Source organism: Etheostoma cragini, chromosome 7 (genome assembly GCF_013103735.1).
Source record: "Etheostoma cragini isolate CJK2018 chromosome 7, CSU_Ecrag_1.0, whole genome shotgun sequence".
Classification (NCBI taxonomy): domain Eukaryota; kingdom Metazoa; phylum Chordata; class Actinopteri; order Perciformes; family Percidae; genus Etheostoma; species Etheostoma cragini.
In genome coordinates this window covers 25891518-25902028 of record NC_048413.1, presented here as the reverse complement: position 1 = coordinate 25902028, position 10511 = coordinate 25891518, and the positions used below count along the sequence as shown (strand labels likewise).

The following is a 10511-nucleotide window of genomic DNA, read 5'->3' as shown; positions in this document are numbered from 1 at the left end:
GGGGGGGGGGGGTACAATGGCTCATGAGGGAAAGGTAAGTCAATATTACGTTTTTTTTTCTCGCTGACAAAGGCAAATGAAGCCATGTTTTTTGCTTACAAACAAGTAACATCTTAACGCGTTGATCCGGAGCTGTGCGCCGGTGCGCTGCGTAGAGGAGAGGAGAGAGGGCCGCCCCGGAGAAACCTTCGCTCGTTCTTATTTATTTATCACATCTGGACATTTGTAACGGGATAGACGATCGTTTTTGAAGCCTTTACTCGGGATATCTTTTTAAGCAAACTTGACAGCGACCGACAACTCTCAAAAACACAGCAAGGACGCAGCGCCAAAGCCCCCAAAGGAAATATTGTTGAATACAGGTAATCAGAAATCATACTTCGGATGTTTTGATGATAAGCTAGACAGATATATAGGCTATATCATTATAAATCTCGACATCCATGCCTTCTTTCTTTCTTTCTTTTTTGTTTGTTTCATAACTTATACACATATTTTCACCCTTGTAATATTTGATAGCAGCACCGGCAGAGTGATTTTGTGGTTATTATTGTTTTTTTTTCATATTTTACGATTCCTCGAGTATGAAAACTTACTCAAAGCTGCGGTCTAAAAACAGTTTAACCTTTCTTCTTCTTCTTCTTCCTAAAAGTGTATTTTCGTGTACTCTATTTATGGATATTTTCATAACGCATCGTTGGTGAATAGCTGTGAGACATAGAAGATGCGGAGTTCTTTTGCCCTCTTACATGTTAGTCATTTTATTGATAGCTCATAATAAGTGGGTAATAACCAAGCATGGCGCTTTCTCAGAACACTAGTGATGCGTGTTTGCCCACTTCTCTGTCACTCCGCGGCTCTGGTGGATAGTTCATCGGTGTGTGGGGCCGAGAAAACACACACACACACACACAGTCTGTCTATACACGGACTTTATTATGTTCCCGTGAATATCCGCTCTCTCAGCGAACTGATTCATGCCTGAAGTGTATTCTCCACTCTGTCCTCTAGTTTCACCTTCCCTATCTCTAGGAATATATGAGCCCGTTTACAGCTGATTACGCGCACGTTATTCGAGCCGTTTCTCTCTTTCGGGGTTGTTACTGTAAAGTGTGAAATCTATCTTGAGTTCAGCACTAAATGTTGTTATTACGATATGACAGCGGGCGTTGAGCAGGACTCCCGTGTATGTGTGTGTGTGTGTGTGGATGCATGGACAGATGGATAGATGGAAGGATGGAGAGAGAGAGAGAGAGAGAGAGAGAAAGAGGGAGGGGTTTGCCATTTGATCCTCTGCAGCAAAAAAAAAACAGAGATGCTCTCTTCAAATGTCAGCAGCCTTTAGCGTGCGCAGATTTTAAAAGAAGAAAAAAGTCCTCAGAAGCCGCTAGAAATACAAACCGGGCTTGTGGCGGGGAGGCCGGCTCGGAGCTGCGCATTTCGCCGGATGTTGAAGTGCTCATCTTGTCGGATTCACCCCGAGACTGTGCCGCGGTGCAGAATGTGAGACTGTGCGTTGTGTTTTTCATTTCCTACACCCCCCCCCCCCCTGCTTTGCTTAGATGGCCACGTAATGTGATGTGTGTGTGCGCCTCACGGTCTGTTAAAGCACCTGCGTCCTAAGATGGAGGAAAGAGATGAGGGATGAGGATGCACAGAGTGTTATGTCACCCTCTAAGTTGCTCTCCATCCCCGCTGTAGTAGCCCATAAGTCTGTAAGTCTGCTCTCATGAGAAACTTCAGCTGTTAGTCTACTTTAGATGTTGGAATATCTTTCAGGGTTGGAAGCAGGGAGGAGGTTTATAAAAACAGCTAAACTTTACTTCTCTGTTTTGCTGTTTGAAAAGCACCCGGTTGTAGAAACCTTCTCAAATGATGTAAGTTAGTTTTTTTAAGGGGAATGAAAGATAATCGGTAACCCTGGCTGTTAATAATGGTAGAATATTTGAAGATGTTCCACTGACTTTTAAAATAAAGGACATACTTCTGTTAGTGTTAGGCTGTGTGTAACTTCACAATAGAACATTTTCTTTAAAGCCTGTGGTTGTAGCATATAGGCTATTTAGTAGATGAAGACTATAAAAAATGCACAGAAGGAGCGTTAACTCAGGGTAAAGCTGCAAGTCTATTGTTAGGCTTAATGTAGAGTGTACACTGAGCTCAAGATTGAATGCATCATAGGCAGAAATGATAAAACACCTATTGTTTTTCTTCTGTTTACTTTTGCTGTGAAATGCAGCCTAGTTCCAGGGGATTACTGAATTAGGTTATTGGTGCCTTATGCTGTGAGTGGAGGCTATAACAGCAGAGTATGGCTCTGCATGGAGCACAGGCCCGGATAGGAAGTTGCTTCTGTCTTTCTTTTTCTTTTTTTTCTTTTTTTTTTTAGTTACCGTGATAGGAGGAAACCTCTCTATTTATGAGGGGCTGAATAGCCCGTGGTGAGGACAGCAGGTGCCGGAGGAGGGAGCGCAATAAACATGTTGGAGGAGCAGCTGGGACCAAATTGCACCCTCGTCATTCAAAGCCTATCAGAAATCTAAGCAATACAAGCAAAGGTCAGGGATGGCCAGGCTTTCAATGGAGAGGAGGCATTTAAAATGAAAGTCTGGAAATAATGAATTTCATGCCCTGTGTTTAAAAAGGGGAATAACTACAAAACAAGGAGAATGAATTGAAAAGTGAGCCAAATGTGTGTAAATTCTCTGATGGGCAGAGGACCGCTACCCCAGATCCCTACAGTTAGCGTGATGTTTTCTAAGAAGCAGTGATACGTTGGTGTTGTTTCTCGGATTCTGAGGTCAGGGTGGCCCCTGAGGGGAGCTCCTCCAAAAGCTGGTTACCATGGCGACGCCTTCACTTCCACACCCCCGCCCCTAAACTCCCATCCCATAACTGATAAAAAAATCACCTCACAGACACTCTGCTTTGCTTTAGGGCCTTTTGTGGTTAACTCTGTGATGTAAAAATTTAAATTAGTTTTTTTTTAACAGAATGACTTAACTGAATTGTGTTTTTTTTTTGTTTTTTTTTGCTGAATATGCATAACGAAACAATTCCACATCCGCCCTGATGATCTGGTTACTCAGTTATTGTTGTTTTTTAAGTCCTGTGACTCAAAGAAAGCAGAGAGTAATATGAAACCTGTCCCGCTCCACAACTTTTGATTTCTCTGTCTCTTCTGCCCGGCTCGCTGTAATCACACTAAGTTGTCTCTAAATCCTGCTTAACAGGACCAGGGGTGTACAGCTGGCCCCGGCCCTGTATGTACTCTAATACTGTTACAGACAGTGCACCCTGGTATTTAATCTAACTATGGATTTAGGCCTCTTCGGTCCATTGTCCCAGTACAGTAAGCCGCCTGCCTGTAATGGTATTACTCAAGACCAAACTTTGTTTTCTGGTAAAAAGGTTTTTTTTTGGTATCAATTTAAAACTATGTGTGTTGATTTATTGTGGGTCATTTTCTTCAGAAAGTAGAAAATAATTTCTAAAAGCTTGAATAAAACACTCCTGGCAGTTAAATATGATATTTTAATCCATTAATTCTATATTCATTCATTCTGTATTCGTCCCCCCCCCCCACACACACTTCTGATTAACCAAACCTCCCCAGTGATCGGCTAATTGTCTTGTACTCCTCCAATTTTCACTGCAAAATAACGAGCTGCGAGTCTTTTTAGGTGGGAATGAGCGGAATCTGATCAAAGCATCAGAGAGTACATATCCTGAGCAGACAAGGCTCAAATTAATTGGTATGTTGTTTTTTCATCTGCGAAGCATTCCAGATGTTCACATGAAACAACAGATGAAAGTAGAAAGGTCTATTTAGCCACCTTCTTCTGTGATTAATTACCTGATTTTAGAAACCTAAGTGATGAAATATCTCACGCAGGTTCAACATGGCCAGATGTATTGCCTGTGTCTGTAGCAGGAACAGCGGCTCAGGACTGAACTAAAAGTGAGCAGGGATGCTGACACATGGCCTTAGGCGGTGTGTCCTAATAGCGCGCTGTCATATATTTGGCATTTAGGAAGGGCTTTCAGCTCTTTGGCCCCCAAACGGACAATACAGGACGGATGCTCACTTCCCTTCACTTTAAAGGAAGTGGGAAAAAAAAGAAGAAGGAAAAAAGAGAGACGGAGAAAAGAAGCAAGTGAGTTTTGATGCTTGTATGCAAGGAGACAGAGATAGCAGAGACAGAGAGATAGAGGGATGCAGACGAGCAGTATTGCTGTTGTAATCACTTTTTTTCCCGAGGGCGGAGTGAAAGTTGATAAACCAGCATTTTGCAAAGAGTGCTGGCTGGGGCTATGCCGATGTTTGCACGTAACGGGCAAAGTAGGGATGGGCGTGGAGGGTTGAGCGGGGAGTTTGATGGAGGGGGGTGGGGGGGCCTGTCTGCGTTGGGACCCCTCGGATACGAGCATGCAGCCTTTTGTTGTCCCACCCACTGTTAGCTTTTAGTGTGCACTTTGCATGCTCTGTGGGTTCATATACAGGACAGCATGCGCAGAGAAAAGAACCGTCACTGTATCTTTAAAAGCAGCAGGAAGACGGATGAAAAGCTAGAGATAATAGGAGAAAATGAGATGGGCAGATCTCATCTTGCACTCTATAAAGGCCAGGGATTTTATACCCAAATTCAAATGTAAAGAGGTTTATGTTTTGTTGCCCTCCTAAGAACGCTGCAGGTTATTTCAAAGAGCTATATCACCGCAAGCATTTTCAATTTGAGACCTTCATTCAGTTTTAAAATTCAAATCAGAGTAGAACATTTTGCCTTGAATTTCCACTGTGTTAATTGTGAGTTGTGAATGAGTACTCTTCCCCAATATTGCTGCTTCAATTTACATTTTCAATAGAGTGGATTCAGAGTGCGCTGACCCATAACCTCGGTCTTTTTGAGTGTTATTTCTTCTGTGGTTGTTGAAGACGGACAGATAGGTGGCTCAAACAGAAGAGGAAGTCACTATAAACTCAAGGGCACTTACTCTTTCACAACGTTCTGCTGCCTTCTGCAAAGACACACAATCTATATAAAGGTGAAAGCTAAAGGGTATATGCAGTAGACGTGTACATACAGTACATGCAAAGAAGAATCACGTTTCACTGTACTAGCTCAGTAGCAGCGAGAGACGGGGCGACGGCTGCCTGTTTTGGAGTCTCGCAGCTGAAGTGTCTTACAGCTACAGTAGTTGAAAAGTTCAGCCTTGGGCATTCATAGAAAAATACTCTGCACTCTCCCTGAACATGAAATGAGAGGGAAAAAACAAGACTGTTAGGACAACACTCTGTGTTAACACCTCCACCATCAGCAGCTTCTCTGAGAGTAGGATGAATGGCAAAGGGATTTGTGATAGTGTGATAGATTTAGTATGTTTCTCTTGGCTGCTCAGGAAGATGAAGGGATGAGCTATTACCTTGATGAAATAAAGGGGAGAGGGGGAAGAGAAAAAGGGGGCTTGATTTATGTATGTTTCATTATTTACTGACCATTCTTCACCCCTCTCCCCAGACATTGCCCATCCCCCTATTTGCTTATATATGCACCCTGAAAAGCTCGATAAAAATGCGCAAATTTGATTGATTCTAATAGCAGACTGACAGGGACCCCAGCTGGGGCACTTAACCATGCCTGTGTGTGCGTGTGCGTGTGTGTGTGTGTGTGTGTGTGTGTAAAGCATACACACTGTTTCTGTAGTTAATAAAGGAGTGTCTGCAGCATGCTCGAGTGCCCCGACCTTCCCTCAAAGTAGCACCCTCATGCTCCTCTCCTTTCCTTTATTCAACCTGCTGCCCCATCTATTGGTGCTGATGCTGTTGATTTCTTATGACAACTCTCTCTCATCCCCCCCCCCCCTTTTTTTCTTCCTTTCTTTTCCCCCAAAATCTTTCTCTCCCCTTGTCTTTCCCCTTCCACCTCCTCGTCTCTTCTCTTTCTAGAAAATGAGTTCCGGGGCGAGCTGGTGAACCAGCGGTGGACACGAGGCGAGAGGACCAGCAGCCGCTGCCAGGCCTCCCAGAGACTGCAGAGCCGTCGACCAATCATGGTGAGTGACAGGGCCCTGCGGCCCCTCCCTCTCACCATCCCTCTTCACCACTCACCACAGCACCACACCCCTTCCAACCTGATTTTGCTTCCTGGGCATTTCCCCAATCCCCTAACTCAGCGGGGAAAGTAAAATAGGGTGGTGGCCGAGGTAGGGGAGGATGGAGGAAAAAAAAGGCAGCCTCTGTGTGTGTGTTGGGGTGGGGGTGGGGGGGTGATAGCCAAGCTGGACAGATAAAAACATGAATCAAACAGCACATCAAACCTCCGCTTGGCCCTGCCCACCCTTTGCCTCAGCCCCGCTCAGCTTAGCTCAGTTTAGTTAAGCTCAGCATGGCACAGCTCAGCGTTTTCCCACTGCTGAGTCCACTTCACAGGATTTTTCTTCTTTTTTTTTGTATTGAAACACAATCAAAAAAGAAAAAAAGAAACTTAAAAGGATGTCCTTGAGCTGATCACACTTGTTTTGTCCATTATATTCCTTCTTATCAGCAGAGTAGAAACACTCTCTCTCTTTAACCCTCTCAGCTATCCTAAACCTGTCCCCCCGCTTTCTTTTACTTCCATCTAAAACTTGCCACCATTTCAAGGTTATTTCTCCATTCTGAAACAATCTGGTCCCCCCCCCACCCCTCGTCCGTGCATCACAACTGAGAGTGTGACACTTAACAAAGAGATGGAAGGATTGAGGGGAGATTGAAAGAGAGAGGAGTGGGGGTTGGGCTTGTTTTCCCCGGGGCCCAGTAAAAGTAGTTTTGCTTCCCCGTGATGGCTCGGGTTCATCTTAAGAGATGACTTTTATTGATTAGGTTTGATTTCTGCTGCTGGGGGAGCCAAGCAGGGAGAAGCGTTGGTTTCAAACACTACATCCCGTAAAGCGGCCCCCGTCTGTATGGCCTGGCACTCACGACTCCTGTCCCATAACCTTCCTATTCTCTTCTTACACTTAAACTGAGACGAGTGAAACGGATTTAGGATTAGAGATTAAAAAATAAAAGAAAAAGATGTTGAACACTGAAATCACATCAGGATGACTCAAACCTCTGACAGCACACATCCTCTCCTCACATCGGACCCATTACGCAGTCACACATTCTCAGTTGTTTTTTTCGCATATGAAGTGAGGAACCATGCGGTCTCCCCTCCTCCCTCCTCACCGCTCCGCCCTGCCTTGTGTGAATTATTAAAGTAAAACTGTGGAAAGGGCTCGCGGTGCGGTGATCCAACATGGAGGCTGCGCCGCGCGGTCCTCCTGTCGAGGGGACGACTGTGCAGCGCGCCTCTAATTGGCAGCTGCTGTCCGCAGGTAATTTTCGGAGATGTCAGTCTCCGTGGCCAGCGGTGAACGCTCCTCTCCAACTCCTCGCTCTCCACCCCGACCCCCGCCTTTCCTCATCTACTCTTGTAAACCTGAAAATGAATAAAAGAGTCATTTATGTGCACCAGGGGACGAAGGGTGACCTTCTCTCTGAAGTCATTGCCCCTAGCTAGCCATTTACATAGAGCTGTCAGAATGCAGAGCGGAGCTGGGGCCCCCCTGCACACAAAAGAAGTACATAATTGATAATGAACAACACAGCCTGTAGGTATGAGCCACGTCTTCCTCCTCTTCTTCCTCTTCTTTTCTCCTTCTTGCTGCTCCACACCACATTTCACACTAGTTAAACCCCAAGTTACACACACACACACACACATATGCGCATGCTGCTGTACACACACCCGGACACACAGTCTCTTTCTCTTTTATTTTTTCTCTCTCTGTTCTTTTCTTTCTCCCTTCTGCATGAGACATTGCTACCACCATGTAGGCCCACCGACATACACTGTACAAGGAATCTAATTAAAAGACAACAAGGTAAAGGACAAGTTTTGAACTTACATTAAAGAAAGGCCCTTTGAAGGAGATTATGAAAATCAGGTGAACGCCTGCCTGGCTGCATCTAGATTCACTCGCTGTGACTTTGTGTTCATACAGATTTAATGAGCTGGAATTGAGAAAAGGGACAGGAAAGAGAGGGAGAACTCAGATGTGCTTACCTATTTAAATGTGCGTAGCTATGGTTACGCAAACATGAAAGCAATAGGGGCCCCTTTTCAGTCCAGATTTTGATTCATCTGATGACTATCAATACAAGGAGCAGGCGAAGGAAGGAGGGTGGAAAAGTACAGGAGTATAGTAGAGAATGGTATATAATCTTTTCATGAAGGAGGCATGTGTGCTTTAGTCTCACACACACACACACACACACACACACTTCTCTCTCACACACGTAATATATATATATCTATATATATCTATATACACAGTATGTTCGTATATAGATAATATATTCATAACTCTCTCTTTTGCTCTCCTTTACCTATTTCGTTACATTTAGTCCTGCAAAGTGATTCACCAACATATTTAGAATATTTTCCATAAATCCACCTATGTTAGCATCATACTTCTAGCCTTCCCTACTTTTCTAAATCACAATAAAAGGCCAGGGTTCAATTTATGAGCATTCAGCATTGTGAGGGCAGTTTGCCAGCGCTAAGGTTTGTGCTTTGTACCCAAATTCAAATGTATAAAGGTTTATGTTTTTGTTGCCCGCCAAGAACGATGACGGTTATTTCAAAGAGCTATATCACTGCAAGCAATTTCAATTTGAAACCTTCATTCAATTTTAAAAATTCAAATCAGAGTATAATGTTTTGCCTTGAATTTCCACTGTGTTAATTGTGATCTGTGATGATTATGACATCATAAGGGGCAAGATTGCAGATCGGCCCATCTGAGCTTTCATTTGTTCAAAGGCAGAGCAGGATACCCAGGGCTCGGTTTACACCTATCACCATTTGTAGCCACTGGGGGACCTTAGGCCGGCTGGGGGAACGCATATTAATGTTAAAAAAACTCATAAAGGGACAGTTTCATGCCATGGGACATTTAAACAAAAACTCCAAACATTCCTTGGAACCAGCTTATCAAAAGGGAGTATTTTCTTTTCTTTGTCAAGCATGAAAACTACTAAACTGTAGTACTACTAAGTACTATTAAACTGGGGGCTGAACTGTTGGTCAGATAAAAATAAATAAATAAAACAATTTGAATATGTCAACTTTGGAAACAGCTTTGGGAAACTGCGACAGGTTATTCTGCACCACTTAATGGCATTTCACAGACAAAAATAATCGGCAGATTCGTCCGTAATGAAAATAATTTTAAGTTGCAGCCGTTGTAGCAATCCCACAGCCCCTTCATCAACACCGCCATTCACTTCAGCCATTTGTCTATTACCTTTAGCTTCCACTGTTTGTTTTCGCACATTCTTATCACATCAGTTTGTGGGCTTTTGTTTATTCAGATCTTAATTTTCCGCTATAGTACTTGTTATGCAGAAACACTGTCCTTTTGACTGTTTTCATATATCATGTTATGTAATTATTATTGTGCTAACCATAATGTCTGAGCAGCATTTAAATTGTGTTGAAGCTCATTTGTTACTATACTTCATATGTTGGGTAGTGTAATCTTAGAAAACTGATTATACATTTGCGTGTTGTTATAATCTGTATTGTAACTAGAAATTTTAGCTATCAAATAAATGTAGTTGAGGAAAATGTAGCATATTTCCCTCTGAAATGTAGTAGAGTGCAAGAATGAAGTAGCATAAAGCTGGAAACACATACAAGTTATGTACAGGCACCTCAAACGTGTACTCCATCACAGTTATTTTCCACCACTACTTTGTTCAGACGTGCATACAAACAAGTACAAGTACAGACAGTGGAGTGTAGGGAAATGGACTTTGAATTATATACAGGCACTTGTGTAAAGGGGAGGAAACACACACACACACACACACACACACACACACACACACACACACACACACACACACACACACTGACAGAAAACCCTTCACTGAACACTCATCTGGACCTGTTCCCTTATAGCACTGAGTGGAGCACGGAAGGAGTCAACTACTCCCTTCAGGCAGGGCACAACGCTGTGGCTTGTTGCGCGACTTCTACATTAACAGCGCTTGATTAAAAGAGTTGAAGCAGGAGCGGCGAGAGAGAGAGAGAGAGAGAGAGAAAAAGAAAGAGAGAGGGGGGAGAGAGGGAGGGAGTGGCTTGTGCCTGCACCTGTACCTCCGGCCAAACACTAGACACTAATGAATGAAGCGCACCCTCCTTAGGGGAAAAAAAGCCCTTAACAACAACAACAACAGCGTGCTTCATCTTCCTCTCATCCCTCTTTCCCTCCTTCTTTTCATAAGTAGTCTATTAGCAGGAAAGGGACATTGCCAAATAGAGAGAGGGAGATGAAAAAAAGAAAAGGAGAAGAGAAACAGGGCCCTTGTGTTTGAATCCTACTGTGGCGGTGCCAACTTGACTATGAAGAAGCAACAAAGCAGCTAAGTGCCTGGGCAAAGAGAGGGGAGGTGTCTGCAACTGGGAGGATGGGGGGGG

General features: G+C 43.8%; 1 protein-coding gene across 10 annotated transcripts in view; it reads left to right on the top strand.

The window, feature by feature from the left end:
- The window catches only part of LOC117947103 (myelin transcription factor 1-like), a 105537-nt gene that overhangs the window by 63024 nt on the left and 32002 nt on the right, over positions 1-10511 (top strand). For 6 of the 10 annotated variants that reach the window (XM_034875702.1, XM_034875701.1, XM_034875703.1 and 3 more), the window contains one exon: positions 5948-6054. In XM_034875702.1, coding sequence (XP_034731593.1) covers positions 5948-6054 — 107 coding nt within the window. Of the gene's footprint in view, positions 1-35; positions 363-1284; positions 1512-5947; positions 6055-10511 lie in introns of those variants that run through there. The other 4 variants (XM_034875711.1, XM_034875708.1, XM_034875709.1 and 1 more) reach the window with 3 other exon arrangements.